The sequence below is a fragment of the Ischnura elegans genome, chromosome 4 (assembly GCF_921293095.1).
Source record: "Ischnura elegans chromosome 4, ioIscEleg1.1, whole genome shotgun sequence".
Taxonomy (NCBI): domain Eukaryota; kingdom Metazoa; phylum Arthropoda; class Insecta; order Odonata; family Coenagrionidae; genus Ischnura; species Ischnura elegans.
In genome coordinates this window covers 69,898,175-69,925,847 of record NC_060249.1, presented here as the reverse complement: position 1 = coordinate 69,925,847, position 27,673 = coordinate 69,898,175, and the positions used below count along the sequence as shown (strand labels likewise).

Genomic DNA, 27,673 nt, shown 5'->3' with positions numbered 1-27,673 from the left:
GCATCTACCACCGGTTGAAGACCTTAAAGGGTTACTCCTGCATGAAGGGGTTCCCGAAAGATCGGTCTCTCTTTAAAGTGTTTCCCCCTTATCTCTCTCCCTCGGGTGGACTACAAAGAGAAGTGAGGGTCCCGGAGACCTCGCGCTGCGCAGTCCACCCCGACCGAGACCTGAGATCGCTGTGAGTCCCGCTAACAGCTGCCTCCTTCCTTACGTCTTTCGAGCCCGGCTGTTGAATTTCGTCCCTCATTCCCCTACCGCCTTTCCATTGGCCCCCACCTCGAGTCTCGACCAATTGGAGCGCCACTTCCCCTCCGATCGCCACCCCTCCGTGCGCGCGCAGCTCGGCGGGTTCCAAGCGAGAGCTTTCGTCGAGTTCGAACACACAGCCCGACGGGAAAGCGAGGAAACGACTGCCGTCCCTTGTGCGGGTGTTGAACAGCGGGTGAAAGAGATTTTTTTTTATTGAGACCTGAATTTTTTAACGGTTAACCCTGAGAAGAAGGTGTCATACGACGAGTTACGCGTGTCTCTTTGGTGGGGTGTGACATCCCTCCAAGGTGATTTTTTTGAGGGACCCACCCACCCACTTATTCTGCATTCGACGGAGCATCTTGACCATGGGAAGTGTCCTCCGGCTCCTCTGAGGACTTGGAAGTTCCACCCGCCGGCTGTTATTACTGGCGAATCTACTGCCGCGCGAAGTTCTCGTGTTGTTCGAAGTTCTGCAACTTCGCGCCTGCACACTCCGCGGCGGACTGTTCGTCTTCGAGAAGGCTGCCAAAGGATCCAGTGCCCAACATCACAGCTGAGGACGGTGTTTGAGAATTTTTCCAGTGTCTTAAATGTGATTTTGTGTTCAGACGGCAAGGAATTCGTTTCGCTACCCGTGTGTTTGTTATCTGTAACCAAACTGTGCCGAGGGTTTAGGAGACTATCTCACTAGACGCAGACTACGTTCCGAGCTCTCTCGCAAAGGATATAACCACTCTCTCATTGGAATAAGTTTCCTCAAATGTTGGATGTGAAGTGACGTTTTCCCGTTGCCCTTATATTGTTTTCGGGAAATAAAATAATATTCGGTTGGTTTTTTGTGTGAACTGGGGTCGAGAACAGTGGGCAAACATGTTGGCGTTGGGTTGAGATCTCCCGATTTTTTTATAAATCTTTTTTTTTATCGATAAAATCGGAGATCTTTACCAACTGTGAGGTTACATATACATGAATTCATATTTCTCTCTCTTCGTCAGAGGAAGTTTTTCGTTGTTTGTGGGAAGAGCCCGGGAGAACCGCGGCCTATTCCTCTGAAGGGGAAGAGGTCTTGATTTTATCCCGATCGTTTGAAAGCTTAACTTGAAAAAGAGTGCTTGTTGAAAGAGTTGGGTGTTAATTTGTGAAGAACAATGGATTCGCCGAGACCGTGTAGGAGGTCCCGGGCTTCGACGAAGGCAATGTGGAGATTCGTCTTCATCTTAGTCGGTGAGTGTTACATTTTACCTGGTGTACCTTCTCCAGTCTGGAGGCTCCCGCACTGCCTAACCACGATGGTGTCCGGCCTCCCGTCCCGCAAGGTCCGGCTGAGGCTTCGGGAGGCTGGTCCCCTTCACTTACCTTGTCCCTCCGCGAGAGAAGGAACTTTTGATAAACGCTCAAATTTTTACTGCGGATGATGGAGTGGAGTTTTGCGCCGGAGGAAGCCTTTTATCCTTCGTTTCTTAGCTCGTCGTCCGACCTCTCTACTTTTTCTCTCTCCTCCAGTCTTATTTCCTAATGAGTTTTTAACCGTCTTCTTGAACTCTCCGCACCGCCCCAGAAACTTTTCCGACACCTCCCGAACTAACTCGCATCCGTCTTTATCCCTCCCGAAGTCTTGTCGTTTTTCTCCATCGAGTGAGTCTTGTACCGTTGCCAAGTTTTCATTTTGTTTTCACGTGTCGACTTAATTTTATTCTCTCTCTCCCCGATCTTTTCAGTAATTTGTTGCCCGGCTAGGCTGGAAGCATTAGCCGCCCTCAACTCAGCTCAAAACTTGATCTCAACTCGTAGCCGGGCACTTAAGGGATCGAGAGAAGACAGCTGCCTTTTTTTAGTTGCATTTTCAATGTTCCCGAAACTTTTATGAAAAGTTAATGCTAGCTTTTAAGTTTGGGCTTTTTCATGGATAAAAGTCAATGGTGATCATGTAGGGGAATGGACTTTTCCGTTACTTCGTTCAGTCGCGTTGTGATGCTTCTTCGCAAAGTGGTGTGTGCATCGCGCCGTTCCTAGCCATAAGCGAGCTCTTCATGCGTCAAAATGCGGCAAGTGTTTTGAGATTTCAGAAAAAAATTGAATTCACTTTGCACTTCCCTCGCCATCAATCACGATAAGGCTACGGGACGCTGGAGCGTAGCAGGCGGTTATTCCTGTGGAACGCGGTTTATTGCTTACCAGCTGTAGGCACGTAATACTCAGATCGTGTACATCCACCCGACAGTGGTAATAGCATTGAGTACGCCGTGTTTGTCGGAAAATCATACTTTATGTGATCGGTCGAGAGGCTTATCTTCTTCGCGTCCATTTGCGTCGGAATGAAGTTAGGATGGGAGGAATTTTTTTTTCGAAAATTTCTTTTAGTTGAGGGTCAAAGTAGACATTGAAGTTTAGCGATAAGAATCTCGAGTGTTCTATTTTCATTATAGTTCATAGAGCGTTGAAGAGACTAAGCCGAAATTCTACTACTGCTTCTGGACTCGGAAAGTGCCGATGCTAAAATAAATATTCAGGGACAGATTTTTCGGTCTCTTGCCCGTAAAATTTGAATTTAATTCTCTATATTTTTTCTATAAAAAAGCCTTTCGTGGTGACCTTAGTATTTTTTGTTTTTTTTTATGTTATGATCCTTTACCCGAGATTCACCGACGAGACGAAACTTAGGATTTGAAGTACATTAACATCGAATTCCAGGGTACGCATACAAATTTTGGAATACTATAACTACAATTCATAATTATATATAACTAAATATTCTCCTAGTATTTACTCCTGTGTTTTGCGTTAGTTAAAATTTTATTATATATTTATTCATCGTTTTCATCGAATTTTAAAATGAATGATTTCATCAATAAAAGCGATGCTATCGAATCGGATGCATGGTAAAGGAATCCGTGAACCCTTTTTTTTTAGAATGTGCATCCCCTAGCTTATTTTTATCCGCGTGGAGATTTTCGTCGGATTTGAATTTTTTAAGGACGCATCGGAAATTGATTTTTTTTTCGCTGAATTTGGTGGAAAAGTTTTCTTTCGAATCGGTGGAAAGCCATTACACTATGTTACAAAATGGGTCGACCGGTTGAAGTGTTTCCATTGAAGTGGAGCGTTTTCCCCGCACTGCGTTTGACATGAGAGGAAGCGAAGGAATTTCACTCGGAATCCTTCCGTCGCGAACCAGACGTCGCATTTAGTGTCGCCTGTACATCAGCGTTCGACTCGACTCGCCGAGCACTTGGGGAGACCCACTAGAGATCAACCCCGACAACCCTGATATTTATTGGATCGATTCGAAATTGGTATAGACTCGTGAGGAGGGGAAGAAGTGATCGAGCCACTTATTAGTCACTTAGTTCCTTAAAATCAATTGTTATTCTTCCTGTAGCAGGGACATTTTCCCGCTTAATTTGGTGGAAATCTTTGATATTTAACAAAATGTAATTCCTTGTCTAATTCCACACTTACTCATATCGACCAACCCAGGTTTCGGAACATTCTACCACATTAAAGTATTAATTTTCTAAACCTGCGTCGGTTGAAATAGTATAAATAATTAGACATGAACTTACATTATGTTATCCTTCCTCTCCGAATTTTACACCAGAGGTACTCGCATAATTCCAGCGGAGGGTATAAGCCGTCAATACTCAAATTTAGAAGTATTTGGGCTGTAAATATTAGTGTTTACGCATAACGGATATATAGAGGTTTAAGTGAGGTAGAGAAGGAAATATATCCACGGAATGGGGGTCTGAATGTATCTTGCAGAAATATATTTGTTTTTTCTTGCTTTTAACTCATCGCCATATATATGTGTTGTGTGTCAAAGTATTTTTTTTGTAATTCTACCGTCCGTGAAGTAGATATTTGTAGGTCGCAGTCTTTCTGTAAAACTTCCTTTCGCAAGAAGAGTATTGTTTTTCGTGCTTCTCCATGCTGTCTCCGCAGACATTGAAAAATTACATACCCTTTAGTCGTAAGACGTTTGTCAATAGTCTGGTTGTAATTTTTATAACCACTTTTGATGGTAGGCGAAAACAAGGTATACCTCACATTTCTTAAAACTTCTTCAACCCACGTTTCTGAGGGGAGTTTTTAGTGAGGAGAACACCCGTGATGTGGTGTTCCCTCTTCGCCTTCCCTGGCTGTCGTGGGCCTTGCCTAGGAGGTGGTCAGAGTTACAAAGTAGACTCATAATTTTTGTCTTTTCACTAATTTTAGAGTTACCTTACCTTAGAATTACCTCTCATAACATTTTACTGTTTCATGGGATACTTTTGTATTGAAAAGTGTTGGTTTTGAGTGTTTATTTTTTCAAAGGTAGGACTAAGAATTATATTTTGCGAGAATTGTGTGCATGTTATCCAAGTCTCTCAGTATGATAGCCGGGTCAGAGTTTATGGAGTCAACGTATCGATGACGGTTTTACTTTGATAGTATTCAGAAAATGGATTATTTCCTTGTAGCGATTGCGCAAGAAACCATCGTAACGTCGGCTACTGTGAATGCAGACCTGGCTATCATGTTGAGAGAATCCAATCCATGCCACTCTCCGGGAAAGCTCTCTAATGATACTTAGGTTCCTCCACTGAATATTTTCCTCTGCAAGAGCTAGGTTAATGCATGTTAAGGCATCGTAATGTCAGGAACTCATCCAAAGGACTAAAGGCGTAACATAGGGACAAAAGCATGATTCTGAAAATTCAAAAAATTGTTTATTTTTTCGGTGGAGACAAAGATTACAGTAGGTAGTAATGACCCTGATTTTCACACTTTGTACTGACACTGAACAGTCGGTATCACATAGATATCACTTAAGATTTAAAATAATTTTTTATGGATAATACATTTCATAGAATAATGAACTGGTTACGGAGGTTACTCGCCTTTTGGGTGCCCAGATTCAGATGATTCGAAAAAAGCTAAAGCTCTAATTGCTTTTCCTCAGGTTTTCATGTGTGCGTGTGGGGGAGACCCTGTCAAAAATCCCCTCCTATCCCTTGGTACCGCGATGATCGCTCTCTTAGCACACACTCGCGAGGCAGCCAACGGCTGTCGCGGAGACGTATGAACCTGTCGCCGTATGGGGCCCTCGGAGTGCCGCGCGCTGGTTTAGCGTGAAATAATTCCTAATCGAGCCGAGGCATCCTCTCTCCTATTAGTCTCTTGGGGATAAATTATACGCGTCGACGCGGTGGAGATTCGCGAACTTCACTTCGGCGAGACGATAAATTACCTCGCATCTTTCCCCACCAGCACACCGTGGAGGAGGAGGAGGAGGAAGGCCTTTTTATCGGAGACTTGGGCAATAGATCCAGCTTGTCGTCGCCACCCGGCAGCTCCCCCCGCTGTTCCCGGCGATCCCCGGGCGCCCTCCGCGAGGTAGGCCCTGCCCCGTACCCTTCCCGAGTTCGATGGGATGCTGGCCTTACCATCCCCGTTCCCGCCCACAGATTCTCATCCTTCATACCCGATAGATGTGCCACTCAATCTCTCCTCCTCCCGCTTATTCCGTTTAATTGCTCTCCCCAACCTATTCACGCTTAATCACGCGGGTGGATTTTTTTCCTGGTCCATTTGCCGAGGTTGTTCGATCCCGGAGACGTTTTGTCGAAGACGTAGCGAGCGTGATTTTTCATCCGTGGGCAACGTTATCAGATACGCACGGCCCTCCTCTCCGTGGATGGCTAATCCGAAGCCTACCTGTGATTCTTTCTCGTTTCATTTGTTCCAGTCTCATTTCTTTTATCAAGCCTCCTGACGTGAGGCGTGTCTTTGAATTATTCAACATTTTTTTTTATTTCCATTCTGCCTCTCGGTTCGACGCCTCGCCCACTTTGTCATTGTAATATTCACGTTTAAAAGGCGTAGGATGCTTTCATCGCTTTGCATTCGGTATATCCTGTTCATTTATTTTTTTAGAAGTGCATTTCTCTCGATAAATCTTCGATGAATTAAGTATACTCGAATCGTTTAGGGTCGGAGATGATGCCATCAGGTTGTTCGGTGTCCTTTAAAAAAGGTTTATCCATCTTCTTTCGGGGGACTTGGACATTCTCTCCGTATCATCTCGGAGAGGGCCAAGTAAGGAACTAGATACATTTTTTCTCATTTCCTTGCGGAGTTAAGTTTGTCGTGTTCATTGCTTCTATTCGGAATGAAATAACCAAATGTTTCCCGTCTCTATAATTCTAACTTTTCTCTTTACCTATGTAACTGGTTCCCTTGTCAACTTAATGAGGTTTTGAGGGAATAAATTTTCCTTCAGTTTAAGACATTTTTCATTCTCCAAGGCTTTTCCGATAGGAACAGGGGATGAAAATCTTCGAGCTCACAATGCTTTGGTCCCCAATGATCATGAATCTCTTTTTGGACGGCAAAGAGGAGCGAGTATCACCCTCAATTTTGCCTGCGTGTGTATATATATTTTGCGACAATGTATCGGCGAACGGCAATAAATTTCTTGGTCGAACGAGAGCTAATAGAAAATGAAAGAGAAGTGAATATTTTTATGGCTCTCACCCATTCGCGCCAACCCAAAGATTTAAATCCAGGTACGACGAAGGCAGATCCCAAAAAGGAAGGCGTAAAAGAAATTCGCCTTGTTGCGAAAAAAATTAACTTATTCTCTTTCCTACATCTTTTTTTCCCCATGCCGATAAACATTAGCTCCCTTGACGGGTGGCACGGTGTTCGGTCGAAGGGCTAGCGCGGACGCTAGGGGTGAGGGAGTATGGATTTTCATGGGGACATCACAGAGAGGGAACCTCCCAATCCCTTCCTAACTCATCCGCGGCCCTTAAAAAAAACCGCCTCGTCCTTACACACGGCTTAACCCTTCCCTCTCCCCCCAGATAACACGTTACACTCCTCGCTGTGGGGGAATGAGAAACGTCAAACGTCTGCGGGGTTTGAATGTAAATGGAATGGGCCTTCGTTTCTTCCTCGGCCAGAGGACGGTTCGCTCTCGGCGTGGAGGAACTGGTTCGGCCGGTTCCCTTCCCACTCGGCCCGCCCGACATCCTCGGCTCTTCCGATGGGGGGGAACAGCAGCAGGTGGGGCCGCGAGGGGGCGCCGATGATGGGGAGGATGTGGCCCGTCGATGAGGTCGGCCGAGGCTCCTCATTACGCATCTCCTCATCGACTTCTTCTTAGCCTTCTTGCTCCTCTACCACCAGAGGCGTTTTAAGTCCACCTAATCTCGTAATTAACTACGATAATGTAAACAAAAACTCGTGATTTGTGCTGGGATCGACGCTATACTATTACTTTTACAACATTATATCGGGATCAATAATCTAACATAACTATTAAAATCCTGTCCTCCTCTTTCACGAGAGGCGTTTTTATATCCATCTAATCTCGCAACTTACTGCAATGATATTGACAAAAGCTCATCATTAGTGGTGGTATGTACCGTATATTATTACTTTTCGAACCATACAAACCATCTGTCTCCTTCAGTATCTTCCTCTCCTTGCCCAACATATGTAGAGCTTTCTCGTCCCTTTTCCGTAACAGTTCGACTGTTGCAAAGTTATGGAACGTAGCCCGCACTCTCTGGTCTGAAGCTCAATGCATTACTCACTGGAAGAGAGCAGCTGGTGTATCATCACCAGCTGCAGAGGTTTGAGGGTCAACTTTTGGGAAGCACGAGTTTTATATTTTGAAATAAAAATTTTAATTCATTTTTTGACATGGACAGAAGTGATTGTGATGATAAATAGCTGATTTTTCCTCACAAAACCTGCGTTACTAAAGTCAAGTAATAATGATAGCCATCACTCTTTTTAATAGAAGGAAGTTCAATTGACTTTCACGTGGGCACCTCTGACTCAGATCGATAAGGTACTTCCTGAAAGAATGTATTTTCCAATTATTTTTCAACTTCTTGTGCTTGCTTTTGAATTCGCCCCCGCTTGACATTGAGAACATGCATACCTTCAGTCGTGCCGATGAATTTTAAGCAGATGGTCTCGTTGTTTTTACTTGACGCACTCACGGCGGAATGGCCTTAAAAACGTCCAGTTGCTCGCTCCTCTTTTATCCATTCATCTCATGCTTTTTTCCCCCCTTCTCGTAGGCCTCATTTTCTTCCTCTCTTTCTATCCTTCCTTTCCCATCCATTTTCCTTCCTTTCTTATCTCCTCTCCTCTTACGACTTGGAGGTAAGCAGCTTTTTTTACCATCCCATTCTCCTTTTAGTCCGCGCCAATTGGGTTGTATCATTTCGTCCTGACGACGCAAAAAAAAGGCAAAGGTAGATGGGGCTTTAAGGCTTTAGGTATCTCTTTGCATCGGAATCATCTCTCCATTTCCCTTCTATCCTCCATCTCTCTTGGGTACGTAATTTGTATCTTTTACGGCAGAAATCGAGTAAAGTGCCGAGAATTCGGGTGTCCCCAGCGTCTCCACGTGTTCTAACAGCCTCTCCTTTCTGCACCAACGCTCCGGCTGATAATCAGGAGCGGGTTTTCGGGCGTCTTGCGAATCTCAGACTGTTGCCGATTCGTCCAAGGAGAATAGGGATCCGCTAAAAATTTTCTCGCATCCCGCAGATTTAAACGTCCCCGTGATGCCATCGAGGGGCATCTGAGGTTTCGGAGAGTTATTTTCTTTTAATTAGTACGCTTTACGACGTCTCGCACCGAGGTTGTGTCTGAAATCCTTAGAGGAAGTGGAAAGAGACAAAATGGGTGTTGATATTCGAGTTTTATGCTTCAGTTTTGATTCATTTCGTAGTCGTATGAAGTCAATGTTGAAGTGAAAAGATGTAGATGGCACCCATTTTTAAGTGTATTTTTTCATGATAAATTCTACCCTGAGGCAGCAACTAATTTTGTCGTAGGATGCGAAAAACTTTTAACTATAGGGTACAATTCCTGTTGTATATGGATTTTGCTGAGTTCGAAGCTGTACTACTTATGCGAGAACAATAGGGAAGTGAAAGAAATGAATTTATGAATTTGGCAGTGCAATTCAATGCTTCTCAATTTTTTTCATAGTGAATCATGTGAATGAATTAAATTTAGCAGTCCCACCTCATCTGTTTATTTCTAATGATATGGGAATAAGTGAAATCTCTGATTTGTCTTCACTAATTGAATGAATGAACACGCGTACCTGTTTCATAATTTGACTGTGCTGTATAATTTAATTTGTGTTTAAAATAAATGCACATTTAATTTAAATCCTCAATAAAATAAGCCATTCATTATCTTCGAGCACGTATTCAGCAATGACTTTCGGATTTCTAGTTTTTAAGTACACTCATTCCCTTTCATTTAGGTTGAGTTAAATCTTTATGATCAGAAGTTAAGCAATTTAATCAGAACCGTGGAGTTTCCGTCGTACTTCATGTTGCGTAACTAATGATTTAAATGAGGATCTTTCGGCGACTTGCAACTCCCTAACAGGGGCTCTCAAATTCCAATAACATGAGTACTCCAACTATGGATGGACTGTTCTCGAGTACGGCGGGATATTTCGGATCTGTTTAGCGAGACGGCGAAGTTGGGTAATAAGATGACGGGACCAAGATTCAGGTCCCTCCCACTCCAGTGCGTGGGAAAATCCTAAGAGGGCGCCAAGTATCACGTTGAATTCGCGAAATTTCACCGTATATAGGTCACAGTGACTAATGGATACGCGTAGAAATACATTCGATTATCCTGGCTAGAGCTGGTTTCGTGACGTCTATTTACCTTCCGAGCTTCTACAGGTTTCTAATTCTGTTTTCCAACTGTAAACTCATTTTATTATATCTCTTTAACTCCGTATGCGGGGTATCAAGTGAGATACTGAAGATACAAGCTTGCCTCAGATTTCTTAAGCGATGTTTAAGTTGTGTTTCGAGTTTCCTTAGAGATTATATTTCACTGTTTTAGTTAATTTTTGTCCCGTCAGTAGTTATACGATACCTACTAATATCAATTATCGATCAAATTGGTTTGAAAGTGAGGAGCTGTTCATATATTTCCCAAATGAGAGGTAACCTTGTAAACTTTTGAATGTAGAATTTTCTTATCAGAGGATGGTCTACTATTGCATCAAACTACTGTACGGGAAACATCATTCTTTTCAATGGACTAAGAGTCACAGCCTTATCGGAAATTTTAAATTTAGTGTTCGTATATTATTTATTCTTTTTCATGTCAGTTAATGATTGCTCTTCTGTTTGAACTAGCTAAAACCGCTGAACCTCTTCTTTATTAGCAAGACTGCTTTCAGTACCACATGCGAGGTCCCTTTAGGTATCACGGGCATTACCGTGATCGAGATGTGTAATTCTATACTTAATTGCGTGTGCATGAGTGTACTTATTATTCGTGCCCCTTTCATCAAAATTGAATACCTACATAGTTTTTTTACTAGAAATTTCATGTTAAGCTGTTAGACAATACATCACCATGAACTTAGAGCAAGAGTAAGAGTTCAAGTACAAAAATGTGGTAGGTTAACGCGATTTTTTTGTTTTGCTGTGCTTTTGCATTTTTTCGCAAAACGTTACATGCGAAGGATATAGTGTACGAATTGTCAGGGGCAGTGTCCCTGAAAGGGTGTGGTCTACTGGGCCTTTACCCTCCCTCTTTCCTTCTCTAAATAATTCACTAGGATATGTGCTCGTGCCATATCGATTCTCGTATCGTGGTCCATTTTTTTTCGTCCGCCCTGGATGTGTTTCACGGGAGAGTTCCGCGGCACACTGGGTGAAATAGCCACCATGTGTTCCCGGATGGATTCTAAGGCGCACAGCAGCACCGTGGCACCGACGAAAAGCTTCCGTCCCAACACCCGGATCAAAAATGCAAGCCGGGCCGGTTACGGACGTTTACGCCGGCAATCTTTTTTCCATAGCTCCAGTTCGATCGCGCGAAAGGTCGTGTTGTTTTTTTGTGAGCGACAGAGTAAAGGAGAAAAATGATGAAAACTGCATCGCAACAAGTTATTCTCTGGATAACGCAGAGTCAGCGAGCTTATTTTATCTTGGCACAGTTGGACTTCTTTATTATTTAAGGTGTGGAAACCGTTCCCTCTAATGTTAAGGTCCATATTCCCTCTCCCTTTCATAGAAATCCAATTATTCGCAGTTTTATTCTTTTTAGTTAAAGCCCGATTTCGGGAATGATATCTTCAGTTCCTAGTCAGTTTAATGTTTGATTGTCTTAATGATTATTGAACTTTTAGTAGGATTGGATAATAGCTGTCGTAGAATTTGCACATGATAAGCTTATTTCTTTTTCTTTAAATAAATATATTCCTTAGTGTAATTGTGGCACTCTCTCCTTGATTATCACCTCCTTCAATGATTCGTCCGCGTATTCTGAGAAATTCTCGAATCCAGTTTCTCAAATTAATTCAATATCTATCATCAAAACAATCTCATTTTACCAAGTAACCAAAATGCCTGAATTTAATTCAAGTTGATGATTAATTAAAGTCTTCGATGTGACTTGTTTTATGCCATAACTTTATTACGAAAGGCTATTATGCCCTTGAATTAGTTTCACGTCAAATTCGTTCGCCGAGTGTTCGAGTTGATTTTTTCATCAACCAACCTCCTCGTGTTCCGTCAGAAAGAGTTCGTTCCGCGTGTGTCCTTAGTCCTCCGCAAGGTTATTCATCCCGCCCTTCGGGCCCCGTCTCTTCTAAAATATTCAAATGGAATTTCGACGGAAATGAAAAGAAGGGATTCGTCGCCGGCGACGTTCGGGATAACTCGTCGCAAATGGTTCAGTGGACGCTCGACCTCGTTCCGACAGTGACAAGTTGCGGATTTAATGGCGATGACAAGCCCTTTCCCAATCCCCCTCTTTCGTGGCTTTTGGGCGTTTTGCGTGGGACTGGTGCGGATACAGAGCGGGCCGCGAAGTGCCGCCCCTGCATCGTATTGGATCGGAATGAAAGCGAACACACTCTTTCTCTCTCGACTCCGTCAGATTTCCCTCCTCCTCCTTCGAATGACTGCCTTAAAGTCTCGGTATTCCGTTGGCGAGGTGTCTGTCCTGTTGGCTTTCTAGCCTATAGCCACTAGTTGATTCCTCGAGACCTGTATTTATTGCCATAAAATATTCGATACTTGCGTTTGGGGAGATAGCTTTTCGTTTAGATTTTTTTTAGGCTTGCTCATAGCGAGATGTAATCAAAGTAGCAAACAGTTTTCTGTTATTCGGACGTAAAATTATGATATTCATTTTCAATTAAAACTGATGCCAAAAATACATCCCTTTTTTTGTCTTAAATTCTCTTCCTTTTTTTGGCCCCATTATTATGAAAACGTTAAGTATAGTTGGATTTCAGATGTATATCCATTACTTAATAACCCATGTAATATTTAGTATAGGAAATTTATTATTCATAGTAAGTTAGCGTACAAATGTTACTGCTAATGGCAGCAACCCTCGATTGCTAGTAATCATTCATTTCCTTAGTAGGTACACCAAACACTTTCCTTAATCTATCTATAAGTTCTTGTATCTTTTTCCCCATAGCTAGTCTTTCTGCCTATCCAGGATTTCGACATCGCCTGGCTTCTAAGTTCCATTCTCATTACCCATCTCTATCTCACCTAGCAGTTGACTCTTAAAATATCAAAGAAGTACCTTTCAGTATTCTTAAATGGCGCCTTCTTTGGCACAATCTCTAGCTGTGGACAAACTCTGAGCACCTCTGATAAACGGATATCATCGGTGCATCGTTGCCGAGGTGATGCATCACTAGATCCCGTTCCTGATCAATCTCCCGCTCCTTCTCTAGCTCCTGATGAATCTACGCCAACCGCTGGATTCAGTGCGTAAATGCGGGTGCACACATTGACATGATATCCCTCCGCGGCCTGACACCGTCAAACCGGGGAAGATAACGCCCTCCCTCACACAGTTAAAGCAATTCCCTCTCTCCTTTTGTTCCCTTCAGTTTCTCCCATCACTATCTGTTTGTCTGTCCATCCGTACGTCTCACCATTCACCTCCCCATTCCCCTTGGACAAACAATCCCTCATTTCCATCCTATCATATCCCCCCCCCTCGCATAATCGCATTATGCGACTTTGAGCGAAGGCCCACGATATCTCGAACGGCACTTTTCGCGTCTCTCTCTCTGTATCTCTCTCTCTCTCTGTGTATCTCCGCGTTCCAAACCCTCTTTCGCGCAGGATGTGTACCCTCCCTGTTGAGCTTCACCGCCTGGGGTTGTTATCCAGTGAGACCATACCCATTGGAATGGGAGGGTGATATATCCGGACCCCCAACGCAGGAACTCGATGGTGATCAATCCAAATGCTTGGACCCTCCCTCTCCTTCCCGCCCCGACATCCTTTTGTTTCCATTGCTAACGAGAGCCGATCATTCGGAAAGGGATTCGAGATGGAGGGGATATATCCCTGGTAAGGGACTGGTGTGTATGTGTTTGTAAGGGTCTCGTGACGGACAGCAAGGGGTTCCGCGGGGTCGGCCATATGTCTATCGTGCGCCTCCCCGCTAAATCCTCCCCCGCGGTCCGTAACTTGACCGAGACAGCGGATTATCGGGGTTAATTGAAGGATTTCTCTCCCGTAATGGGTCGGGTTCGATTCTCCTCCCCGTCTGCCCCTGGTGGCGTATGTGCCAACCTCATGATGTATCGGCACGTGTCAGATTTCGGGTTGGATATCTCGCGGGCGTCAAAACAGTGACTTGTGGCCCGTGTCTGACGCTAGAGGTGGCCATGTATCATTCGTCTCCAGATCGGTTTCGTTATCCTGGAATTTCTTTGCATGTCTTCGAATCTGCGTGGGATTTTCTAAAGAAGAGTACGGATCTCATTCATACGTTATCAAATTCCGGGGGATATTTTCACGATTTTTTAAATCATTTATTACACGCGTATCTGTTCACCCATATAAGAATATCTTTCGCATATTTGATTCCGAATTTATTGAAGTGATTTTATAATCATGTTCTGAGAAATAATTTTTATCAGCAGTTTCGGCATGAATTGTTTTTTCTCTGCCACACACAGTAGCAATTATATGAATTTGTGTCCCTAGTGGTACCTTATTTCCTGTATCCATTGAAAAGAACGAAAGAGTAGGCAGATATATTCGAGTACTGCCTTTATTATGAGATAATTAGTATTTCGTCGAAACAGGCTGTGATGCATTTCCATGCAGGAGCCATAGCGTTGTTACTTCCTTCTCGGGAAAAAACCGGGAGGATGTTTTTCTCCCAAAAACTTAAAATAGGATTGTTTACACAAGCAATCTCGGCAGTTTATTTCAAGTATTGCGATGAAATCTCTATTGAACCAAGTTTAATTTCTCTCCCTCAAGAGTGTAATCGTGGAATTACGTCGTACTCAAGCTTGAGTGACCTCAACTAAGGAGCTCGATGTTTTCGCGACGGATTGTTTTGCAGCGTGGTCTCCCACCTTTTGACGTCAGCGATTGAATAAAATATTCGTGGAAAAGTCTCTTGACGATTGCCGTCTGCTTACCGTTTCCGGTATTGAGCGAAGAGAATCCTGCAGAGACCACCGGTATCCCGTCTTGTTCCATTTTTTTTATTCTTTCGCATCGTGATATAAGGCCGGGATTGCTGGAGCGGTATCCTGTGTAAGGATTAAGGTAAGCATCGCTGAGCTATACATGCGACGACTCCATAAATTGAAGTGTAGGTGGGCACTCTCTAAATAAAAAAGCCTTTGTGCCATAGCATAGATGGAGTGTTGGTTGGTAGGGAAGAGATTGCGAAATACCGCTCTAACCCAAATCTGCCCCATCCCCTGTACCACCACAATGTCCTCTCGCCCTGCGGATGTCCTTTTTTTGCGTTATTTTTGGTCCTTTTTGCCTGTTTACCCCGTCTGGACTATCCGGTGTCGCCATCTATCGAGCCACGCGTGCGCTCCTCTGCGGTGTGGGCCTCCCAGACCTCTCTATCTATCTATCTTCACCCCTACCACACTGGGTATCCTTCCCCCGACCCCCATTATGATGGCGCATACCCCCGGAACCAATTTCCCCAACCCTCAAACGGCCCTCTTCCCACTTCTTGCACTAGACTAATGTTTGATATGTTATCCAGCGAAGAATCCCCTTTTGTACTTCAACCGTTGTTCACGAAACGGTTAGCTTTCATTTTCCACCATAACTTTCCATACTTTCCACTAAAATAATCCTCTTATAATTTGGTGGGGTTGGTATGTAGGTTTGTGCGTGTCCATGAACTTGATTGTAAAAGAGGATATATTGTCCCAATTGTTGCTGGTTACTGGAGGCGAAATTATTTTATTTACTATCACCGATCAAATATCCTGAGATTGGCGTTCTCTCTTCGCACGTGGTTCTCTTAAATATATCATTCCTTACCCGTTATGTGCGTTTTACGTGAACGTACATTCCCTGTTACATTATTTTTTGTGCGATCAAAAAAAATAGTCGTATACTTCACCAGGAGGAATGCCAGATGCCATAGAAAAAGCAAAAAGATCATTTCTTTACTATCTTTATTTTTTACCGTCGATGTTAAATTTTATAGCGTGAAGTTGAGCGAGTGTTTCATTTAATTATGTTTTTGTATGATTTTAATCCTTAAAATTCCGTTTCCCTTTCTCGAAATTTTCTCAACGACAAAACTAGACTCTAACTAAGCTCCCCCCTTCGTCTGCCCAGCTGCCACCTCATCCTAATCCCCTCTTGCCCCACCACATATTCATACACACAGACACACTCACTATCTCCTCCGACAAACCGCGACGTTGAATCCATCCCCTCCACCCCACTCCGCGCTCTCTCGGACGCGCCGGACCGTGAAGGGATGCGATGAGACGTTTTTGAAAATTCCTGCTACGTCCTATAACTCCTTCCATCGGTGTGTCAACCCAGTTCCCGACCTCCCCCTCCCCCCCTGTGTATACCCATGCTACGTTCCTCTCCGTGTTCAGTCGAGGATATGACAGAGCGGAGTCGGAGGAAAAGGAGGTGACAAGAGCTGGAGGAGGGAAAGAAAAATCGCTCTCGTGGGGAAAAAAATGTAATGATAATAATATTAAAATACATTCCCGCGACGGTTGAATTGATGGGAAACCTAAGGTGTGATTTATATTATTCTTCGCCTCGCTCCCTCCCTCGCCACTAAGTATTCATGGGTTCTCTCTTGCTTTCCTGTCGGAGGGAGAAGTTTTTTTTTCTTCTGTCTACCTTTCTCATTCCTCCATATACCTATCGCAGCAGCAGCGCGCACGCCCCCTAGCGGGGATTTTTTTTTCATTATCGCTCCTGACGTCTGGAAAACGGGATGGAGTTGGGAATTCGTCCCGTCATCCTAGGTTCCGGGAGGGTGAGGGAAAATATGGTCCGGAAAATCGCTCCTAGCTTCCACTCCCGGGAAGGCCCGGTTATTTGGTCGATTCCTCGAAGGTGGTGCTTCCCCAGGAATCCGCCGGGTAGCAATCTGCTGACCTAATCAGTTCATGTCGGCATTACGTTGTTCGCGTCATTAGCGACAAAATTTAATGGTATTAGAACTTTTCGATATTAAATGATGATGTCCACTAAATAATTTATCGATAAAATTAGGATCACGGTACGTATCAAATGGAACATGAAAATGTAGGGCGCTTGGGAAATTTTAACGGTGAAAATGTGCAGGTAATTTTACTAGAAGTTTTATTTACATTTTGTTAGTCTACATTGTATTTATTTGCTAGTGGTTTTGAAATCCACACTGTTTAAATAAGAAAACACCCATGGTGTCAGGCAAAGATTTGTTTGAGGATTGAGCTAACCCAGGTCTAGATCATTGGTTGGTTAGTTTTGAAATTCAGGTTACTATTGGTATTTCCTCATACTGAAGAACATGTTAGAGGTATATTTCACTGGAAATCAGAAGCGTCTGTATTAATATATTTCGTTCGCATCCATCGTTCTTTGCGACGCATTTCAGAGTAAAAAATTGTATGGTAGACTTCTCATCATGTTAATTTCCCCTCAAGTTCGCTAAATCTTCCACTTGCACATAGCTCAAAGGGATTACATGGTCCTAATAAAATCTTAGTTCACGTTGTTTCGTTTTAATGGGATTTTTAAAATGTTCAAAGAGCTGCGATGAGTGCAGATCGGACCTTTTGATCTGAATATTTTCAATTGAATATTAGTCCTTGCAATATCATTGAAAAGTTATGATATTGATAGAATACATCATTTTTAATACAAATTTACGTCTATATTTCATCGCTCTGTCATCTATCACTAGTGACGACCTTTGTAAACCCATTTAAATGCACTGTGGGAGGCAAAACATTTAGTGGCCTACTGGAGAATCCTCTATTCGTGCCATTGATTTTGCGAGGGCGTTTCTTGGGGAGACTCTCGGTCGGAAACCCGGAGACCACCTCCGTCCGTGTCACCGGCCCTTCCCTTTGGGTTCGGATGTTGCCAGCCCTCCACCTCTGAGCAAATCATCACCCCGGACAACGAGGCGACGTAATTTCTGCCGTCCTCTCCGTTGAATAAACACTTCCACTGTGTTTACTTTTGATATTTCGATGGAGATCTCTCTCTCCAGCCATGAGCGGATGAGTTCCAACCCGTGTTTTCCAAAGCCTTGCCCCACCCTCCCAAAATCGTCGTCAGTGTTCGACTCGTACGTTGTCGGTTAAATTACAGTTATTGGGGGGAGTCTATGGTCGGGAGTGAATAGTTGGGTGTTTGCTTTGGCGTATTATTCTGCCGGAACAAATACCGTATCGCGCGGGCATCAGCAGTGATTAAAAACTTTTTAGATGCTCCTGTGTGTAACTCTCCGCGAAATCATGTGTGTGCGTGACCAATATTTGCGCAATCCTAAGAAACATTTATTGGGTCCTTAACGTACCTTTGTCGAAAAGGCTATTTATCGTTGGACATTTGCGTTATGGCAGATACTATGAAAATTCCTTCGTGATTTTATCCCAAGTCTGATTAGGTATTCCAATTTTGCCCATCAGAACGGCAAGAGAATTTTTTTCAGCTATTTACACAAAAGTGTTATATGCGAAGGCTTTTAATTTTAAATCGGTCAAAATTTTTCCCCAAAACTTGAGAAGGTTATTTATCGTTATAAATCTACGTTATGGTAGATACTACGAAAGTTCCTTCGTGATTTTATCTCAAGTCTAATTAGGTATTCCACCCTATCACCGGTAATTCAGAGGCTGATTTTCGGAATAAATTATGAAATGTATTATGTACATACTCAAATCTAGGTACAAAATAGTTCAAATGGGTGTAAAATTGATTCCGTCATTTAAATTTACTTTTCTATAAGCGTATTACCTTTCTCATTCCTATATTCCTAAATAAAGGAATTTTGTCATCAAAAAATGCACATATTAATTTGAAAATCTCGGGATGTTGAACGGGCTTTTGGCTAAATTTAAGTTCTTTTCATTTTCCACGAGAGATTCAGCCGTCGACATTTATTCGGCGAGGAAATCGAAATAGCACATTGTAGAAAGGAGGTATTTCATCCACCGATCTACTCATGCCCGCTTAAATCTGCGCTTGAAAACAAGTTTCTTCGGCATGCGAAAAAATATGCTGAAGACGGGAAAAATTGTTCCCATCAGAACGGCGAGAGGATCTTTTTTTTCAGCGATTTACACAAAAGTATTTTTTGCGAAGGCTTTTAATTTTAAATCGGGCGAAAATTTCCCCCTAAACTTTTAGAGTAGGATCGTCGTGAATATGTCTCGTATTGTTTGACGATTTCTTTTCGAGCCATATTTTTTGCCAGATAGAAGCACTGTATCGTTTAAAATCTCTCTTTTTCTCTCTTGCTGGAGTATATTTGATGGTTTCATTCATCGCCGCCGATGGTGTACCGCATTGTCTTCCTCTCGAGTCGACTCACTCACTGGAGAAAAGTCGGCGAATCATTCGCGAAAATTTCTCCACTCCATGGGATATCCACCATTCAGCCGCGGAGCACGCCTTGAGATTTTCCGCGCTGTTGCGGAAAGCAATTTAGCTCCGCCTCGTTGTTTCCTCATTAGTTAATTTCGACGTGACGAAGCATTGCCGTTCGATGTAAATTCTCGCCCACGAATTTCTGTAAGCCCCTTTACCTGTTGTTCGTGAAAGCAAAAACATCGATTCGGGAGTTGGGAACAGAGATAACAACACACTCTTGCCGATCTTTTTCGGTAATTCTTGGAGTTTTCCACCTGCTGAATCTGTAAGCACATCATAATCTTGTAATCTCCAGGGGTAGTATGCATTTATAAGTTGGTTTGATTGGAATCCGACTCAACTATAGTAGTATCCACCGCAGATGATCGATTTAATATGGGTTCTATTAGCTCGAAAGACCCTTGCTCCTATTTGTAATATATTTTTGTAATAATTAGGATTAATTTCTTGCTTTGTATATATGCCAAAGCTGCCACCGTTCTGTTTAAGGCCCTATCTCTTGGTTTCCGTCCTAAAACTGGTTCATTATTTCTGCAAAAATATGTATGCACCCTCGTCGTCCTGTTTTCAATTCATCTCCGTACTATCTGCAGTCTCCCAACCTCAAAATTCCCATTTTTCAAACCCCTTACCCTTTTGAACCCTCGGCACAGAACTCGCCTTTGTAGGGAGGGCGCAGCCGTTGTTGCGAGGTTTCTCCGCGCCGCGTCGCCAGCGGTCGGCCAGAGGAGACATTGGGGCTGCGGTCTCTCAGAGGGTTTGGTGCTTAGCCTCCGCCAGCGGGGTCGCGTCCGATACTCCAGTTATACATTCATACGTCCCCTCTGTCTTGTGTTCTTCCCAATGTCTCCTTTGTCCCGACAGATGGTCAGCAGTCTGACACACAGAAGAGCTGACGAGCCGTGTTGAGACCTCGGGGCGGGGCTGAATGTGATTTTTTTAATTTTTGCCTCCGCTAACACCCCATTCCCGAGTGAGGGAGATATCCTGCCGCCCTTATTCTGCACTCGTTCTAGTGTCGCTAATGACACCCAGGTGGACTGTGCTAACGAGACGCGGGAGTGAGATTCGTAACGAGTGTCGAAAGCAATTCTCTCTTTGCCCGGAGATAAAAAGATGGACTTATGCACAACGTGCTTACGTCTGTATCCCCCACCTCTCCCACCCCATTTCAACCCTCTCGTATTCTCGTTGTCTTATTTTTAACGCCATTTTTGGGTCATTGCATGTCTCCCTTGGCCATACGGTCGTTTCTTTTTGTTTTATTTTAGTTTCATTCCTCGAGGCCTGGGCGCTGTGGCTTCACCACCACTGTTTTTGCCCCCGCGCCGTGAGGACCTAAATATGGTAGGCATTCTTGATGTTCCCGTTGTGTTGCATGAACTCGTGGGAGTTTAAAATAATGCATAAATAAACTTTGGTCGGTATAGACTTGTCGTCGCGAATTCATGCCGTTATGAATCAACAATAGCCTCGTGTCCCTGCTCGTCTTTTTTTTTATTTGTTTCCGTCAAACTTAAATCGATGGCAAGTTTTTCCTCCCCTTTACGTAGCGTGAGAAAATTCCGGGGCATGAATTATAAATTTTTGCTCTTTGATGGGATTCTGGGAATGTATGCACATACATTTGTGAGCCTTTCCATCCCTGTAAAATTTAATTTATTGGATGCATTTTTCAGCTCCGTGTGACGCTTATCAATTTGTAAAATGACAAGCTTGAAATTGAAAGTGATTGAGAATATTATATTATTTTAATGATCTGCTCCCGATAATAATTATGTGCGACCACTCCTCGGAATTTTTTAATTAAAGCATCATAAAAACTGCGGAGGATATTCATAGCGATTTTAAAACATAAACCACTGATATTATAGTTGATTTACGAGCCGAAGTCACAGTGTAGCATTATGTTCAGTCCCACAAAATCCGTTGGGAGCGGGGATACCTCATTAGCGCGGAGTTTGGACAATTAAGGACTTCTTATTTGAGGATTTTTCCTACTCTTTCTGACGATAGTGATTCTCCTATCCGTATGCTCCTCTGTTTCGAGAAATGACGTTTTTTTGCTGCACTTTGCGACCAACGATCCCTCCTCATTCGGGTCAAAAAAATCCTCCAACTCCTGTTCATATTTATTTTCGTTTTCATTCCGGTTTTAATGGTAACGAATCAAAAAGGCTCGTCGCGTTGCTGGTGAAGATTCAATGAAGGTTGATGTTTTGGAATCGCGTTTTTCTCCATAAAAAACCTTTTCACATCTTCGGCAATCATTTCTTCGATGAATTTATTATTTTTTCAGCAAAACAGTCGTGAAGAAAGAAATGTTCCCCCAAATCGATTTTGAAAGTCGATCGGAAAAGAAAGTCAAATCGATATTGCGACGAGGAATCCAGCGTATTGGAAAAGATGTCACGTCTTTCATGCTTCTCAAAGAGAGTAGAGATGGGTTGGAGCGGTGCTGGTTGTCCTATGTAGTGAAAAGGTTTGAGGTCCTTGGGACTGAAAGGCTTACCCCTACTCCAAAATGGGAATGGAAAGCGTTGGGAGTTGAGAAAGCATTTCATTTCCTCAGAGAATTTATGGTCTTCTATTGGGTCTAGTAGTGTCCTACGATACGAAATTGCCATTGGCCCGAAATAGATTATTTTCTTCCTTCGTAATAACTTCATTTTTTTTCATCTTTTCGCTTGTTCCGTGATATCAGTAGTCATTAATTTCAATCATTTATAATAATAATGGGATTATGTTTAGGAAAATAGCCCAGTTTAACTTCACAGTATACCTGCAAGAAGTAACTCTAACTCTATTCTTCACTAAAATATTTCCTCTCGATTATCTCATACGAGGAGTTGGAATTTAATTGGGTAGGTGTGAAGTTATTGACATAACGTATTACCCCATCCAATCGCTATATGAAGGACAAGGCCCTTTCCCCACCCTCCATCTAAGAACTTAGCGACAGAAAATATTCTATAATGTTTTTAATAAGCTGGCTGAAATTTATACATATTTTTTACTAATTGAATGGCTGAATTAACTATTAATTGTCTTGAAAGTATATATTTGCATCGATAAGCTAAGTGTTTGAAATAAATAGCGAGTTTATTTTGGATTAAAGCATCGCATTGTATCCAGATGACCTCGCTTTTGCACACGTATTCAGTTGGAGATCTCCGTCGTTTGTTCAGGATCCCATCTTCCAGCGGTGCTTACCGTCTCCTTTGCGTCGTCCTTTACATCACGACCAACATCCTCTCTAGCTTAGCCGTTCAGTAATCGCATCAAGAGGCCTAGTAGCTGCGATCGCTATCTCCCGCACTCTGAATTGTGCCGTCTCTTTACCCGCGGCGCCAATCTCTTCCGCCGTGGTACCTGTTAGCGAAGGCGTCAGCACACCATCGCGGAGGTCATCCGATAGCCCCGGAAGTTTTCAAGTGCGTTTCTTGTCGAATTCTCATTTCCTGCCTCGCAGGTTAAAACACAAACAGGAGCGTATCCTACCATCTTTGCGATCCTCATTCCCCTTCCTAGTTTCGAACTTTTTCTAGCACTCCTTCTTATCGGAGGCATCGAATGATTGAGAGTTAACTTAGAAAAACCGAGCTGCAATAGAGGAAGTACTTGGTCCTGCACGATGCAAGTTTAACGAGTTGTTTAACGTAGCCTTTGTTTTTACATCTTATCGTACTTTTTCCATTCGGATGAGCGGCATTTTTTACTTCAACCGGTTAAATATATTTTACAAGTGTTAATTATTACTTGCCGCTCATGAATTCTTGTTTTAGACTATTTCTGAACGCAATAAACGATAATTTACAGCTTCTTTTTAATTAAGGTCCCATTTCATAGTCGAAATATATATGAGGTATGTAACGAAGCATCACGTTGCAGTCTATGGAATTTTGTGATGAGAATCGAGCCTCCATTTAGTATACCTACAAGAAAAAAAATTATGACTCACTTATATTTTAACTTAAAAACGAAGTACAATTTGATGATTTGATTCAGTACCCGAGTTTTATCTTTCGCATTTGATGATGCATCCATTCTTTTTACGAATCTTTGTATTACAAATTTTTCTTAAACGAAATAATATCTCCTCATAACTACATGGATAACGAAGATGTCACCGTAATTTCACGACAATGGGTTAGGGTTTAAAACAGTTTCCTGAAATGAGTCGCATGATTTTTTGCAGTCACCTGCGTAACAAATTGGTGAAAAATTGGTCGTATACCCTCTAAATAAAGGTCTTGCTCGATGTGCGAACCCCGCACCCTCGATTCATGAAACCCACTCTTCACTCCCAGAGCTAATCCGTCCTCTCGACTCGATTTCTTTCGTTCAGCGAAATTCCAATGCTTGCATGGGTGAGCGGGAACCCGTTGAATCGGAGCACTCTGTTAGTGGGAATGGGACGTTAAACGGTAATCCTCTAGGTGCCATCCGTCAAGGGCATGCCCATGCCGCCTTTTCCCTCCCCGCTCCTCTCTCTCCTTCCATTGCCAATGTAATCCTGCGCTAACCCAACTTGCCACTATTCCGCATTGTCCCAAATGACCTCCTTCGTCGGATGCCTGCCCAGATAAACAGCTAGTCGTATTTTAAGTCCCGCTCCGCCCCTTGCGCCTTCACATTTAGTGCGATTTTAAATACACGTTCTTACTTTCGGGATGGCCATGGTCAGAACTTTCATCATGACATGATCCTCAAGTCTTGGTTGTGTCAGAACTTTTGTAGGTGGCTATTGGTTGCATTTCATTCGAAATTTTCTGTAATTATTTGGTAATCAGTTTACTTGGAAAATGTCAAACAATAAATTGGGTGTTCCTACGCTAGTAGCAACAATATCACTTCATTGCTTACTATTCCCTCATTTCTTGAATATCGGTGCGTTGTCCCGTGAGATGCCACGTGAACATAGAGTAGGGAGTATTAGATGGAAGCTGTGTAAATGCAAAAGTGATTTAAGAAGTTGATTATGTTGTTAGTTTTTCCTGCACTGTACTTTTACAGCTCTTTATTTGGGAAATGTATTCTGTAACTCATCCGTTCATTAATAAATGTGGTTTTTTTTTAGTCTTTCAAGCCCTTTTACCACTCTCTAACGCCTCTTTTTTCAATTGCTAAATCAATTTAAGCATTCCGTATGCGTATCTTCCAGACTTGACTCGGTTTTCAGACTCTAAAATGTATAGCCTATACTCTCTTATCTCCGATAAAGTATTGATTTCTTTGACATTACGTACATGGATTGAGGAGTTTACTACGTATGACGCCAATTAACTCCCGATGTAATGATTTAAGTTACAAATTTAAACTGCGCACTGTGACAGATTCTATTTGGGCGTGAGTTTTTATGAACTCCTTCAGTGCCTCCACCATCACCCTTGCCGTTTTAACCTGATAATGGGGTATGTAGCCCTACGGGATGTGTTGCATTCTTGATACGTGCAGCCTTTACCAACCCTCGCTCCGCTTCGCCGTGCCGTTATTATTATAGTCGCGTGGGTGGTTGGGGATTTGCACGCTCCGGTGATCTTGCACGGTGTGTCGGCCACATCACGCCGCGCGCGGGCGTGTTCCCGTGGATCCCGTGCATATATTTACTGGCGGCGCGTGCGGCTAACAGGCCGTCAACGGGTGATATATTTTTTTTCATCAATTCCCTCGCAGGCGGGTAAAATTTTCCGTGAACTAATATCCGTCCCAGGTTATTTTTCATTCCGCTCAGGCGGTGCGGAAATCGTTGGTCTTTTGTCACCTTGGGGGAGAGGCGAGTGGATTATCCATATTTGTGCTCAATGGAGCGTTGTTTGCTGAGTTCTTATGCCTATATTGGCGCCCTAAAATATCCTCCGCGGTAATGAATCATGTTCGCCGCTTTTCACTCGACTCGTACATGCCTTGCGCATCTTGTTGTTCTTCCGCATTCCGTGTGATTTGTCATTCGTGTCCTTCTCACCTTTCGTAAACACGCGCTTGTTTTTTCCACCGCTTTGCTTTCCTAGAATAGTGGATTTGCGTGGAAAATACCGCGCATTAGAAATGTCATCCCTTCCGAATGATTGGCCTAAAGTCGAAAAAAAACAGATTCCCTGTGGTGTATTTTTAAGCAGCGCTCTTGCTATCCATTCTCACTTCCTCCGGCGCCGTGAGGTGTAGAATTGAACCTCGATCATTTCAGGCTTTCGATAGCGTGGTTCCCTCAACTTTGCCCAAATTTCAATAAAGGTAAAGGTACAGGGAATTTTTTTATCGAGTCCTTTCAATTTTCTTCATTATTCAAGCAATATCATTGATTTTTTTTATTCTTCAAAATGTCACTTTGTAATGAATGGCTGGTATTGAGAATCCTGAATTAAGTTATGCTAATTTAATAAATACGAAGTTGATCCCCTCGTTGTTCTGTGATGTGAAACATTGTCCTCGTCAGGTCCTATGTAGGTGCTTTCCAAAATTTCCAAAGTAACGAATAATCCGTGTACCCTCAAATAAAGATTCAGGACACCACGATGGCTCATTGCGGTTCGGGAATTGTAGCAGATTTTCAGGGGATCTCCTGAAAAGGATCTTTTAAGAAAATACCCTTAGGATGAAGTGCAACGCGCTCTTCGAAACAGTATTATGTCGGTGGTTTTCATCATATTTATTTATCAGAGAAATTTTGGCTATACCTCTTCCTTTAACATCCGTCTAAAACCATTCCCTTTCCGATTATTTATCTACATTATGAACACTTTCTGTTGATGTAATTGCGAGCCGTAACAAATAACTAGCTTCCTCTGATTCTTAGAGTCTCTCATATTAAAGTCCACAGCTACTATTGTATCTGTTTTTTTCCCCTCGCAATATGTTCCGTCAGCGAATCGAGAGGGAATTGTGCAGGCATCTGAAGAATTTGAATGGAGGTTTTCCGAAATGGCTCCCGAAATCTTCGCGATGAAATCTTCCTGCAAAATTTGAAACGGGGCTCATCTTTCAATATCCCCTTCTGAGGCTTTTAATGCATCCCTGAGCGCTTTGTACATATCTCCTGTATCTATCTGATTTCAAAATGTTTCCTGGAATCTCCCCGGCAACTCTGGTTGGTTCAACTGTAGCCGAAACCCCCACCCCTTTCCCCATCCCTCTATTCTTTCGTATTCTTAATCAAAGGCTCCGCGACTCCCCGTACTGCGCATTGAGAACATGCTCACGGAAATGCTCTTGCTTGCGGAAAAAGGATTTTGAAGACGAAGTAGGGAATGGAAGAGAGTACGTGATTTGCGGAAAGCTTTCTCAGGTTTTTCACTCGGTAAGCTGTACTTCCATATCTCCCGACGCTTCGAAGAGCGACTTTCAATCCATTGCACCTTGGCTGTATCACTTTCCGTCTTTCCGTTTCTGCATCACTTTTCCGTGTACCCTCAAATAAAGATTCAGGACACCACGATGGCTCATTGCGGTTCGGGGATTGTAGCAGATTTTCAGGGGATCTTCTGAAAAGGATCTTTTAAGAAGATACCCATAGGATGAAGTGCAACGCTCTCTTCGAAACGTCGGGAGACATGGAGGTATAGCTCACCCCGTGGAAAACCCGAGAAACCTTTATGCACTTGATACGCCGGGAGAATCTAAGATCTTACATTTGTTTCGGGTTATTCATTTCATTCCGTCGATTCCAAACATCATCCAAAGAGAAAGCTTTAAAAAATTTGGTTCCCGAGAGAGGAGGAGGTGGTGCGTAATGTATCGTATCCAATCTGCTCCGTCGCTCTTGTCTTATCGCATTCTCATCCTACTCAGTCTTATCCTTTTTTTCTTCGTAATTCTTTTATTTTCCCCAGAGAGATGGCGTAAGTTTTGGTTTCGCTTTAAGCACTGTTTCAAACTCCCTCATTGTGAAATAATCTTGATTAATGTGTATTTGTACGGGACTGGTAAATTAATCGACATTGCATACTTCCTTAATGTTAGTCCGTAAGGGTTTCATGCTGCTCCTGGCACAATTGTTTCTTTGCAGTGATCCGTCACTGCCAACTTGATGTTGCCCGGCACGATAAGGGATTTTCATTTTCAAGGAAGCATACGGACAACTTCTGTAGATATTCTAAGTCTGAATTCAAATGAAACCACCTTGTCACGAAATCGAATGGGGTTCCCTGTAATTTTGCGTTTTTGACTATCATAATCAATTAAATTGCCGTCTTCAATCAGTTAACCGAGAGTTTCGCAAGAGGTTTTTTTATTTCAATTATTGGTGGCGATAGGTCTAGGTAATTGGAGATATCGAGTTCATTTGGGGACATTAATAGTGATCGCTGCCATTTTTTAAATAATCTATAATTTATTATTGTCTCTAAAATAGGCGTCAATGGATTTATTTTGAAGGGACGAGCGACAGCTGAGGTACTTAGCGTCATTAACGGAAAGAGATCCGCTTTAACGTATATCGAAATGGTAAATCTAAATAAAACAATGGGTCGTGCACATCCATGCGCCTGTGGACCAAG

At 42.9% G+C, this 27,673-nt stretch overlaps 1 protein-coding gene across 2 annotated transcripts in view; it reads left to right on the top strand.

Moving 5' to 3' along the window:
- Positions 1–376: 376 nt before the first annotated feature.
- The window catches only part of LOC124157658 (hemicentin-1), a 343,095-nt gene continuing 315,798 nt past the window's right edge, over positions 377–27,673 (top strand). For both annotated transcript variants that reach the window (XM_046532585.1, XM_046532586.1), the window contains exon 1: positions 377–1,479. In XM_046532585.1, the coding sequence (XP_046388541.1) occupies positions 1,404–1,479 (76 nt within the window). In that variant the 5' untranslated portion in view covers positions 377–1,403. The remainder of the gene's footprint in view (positions 1,480–27,673) is intronic.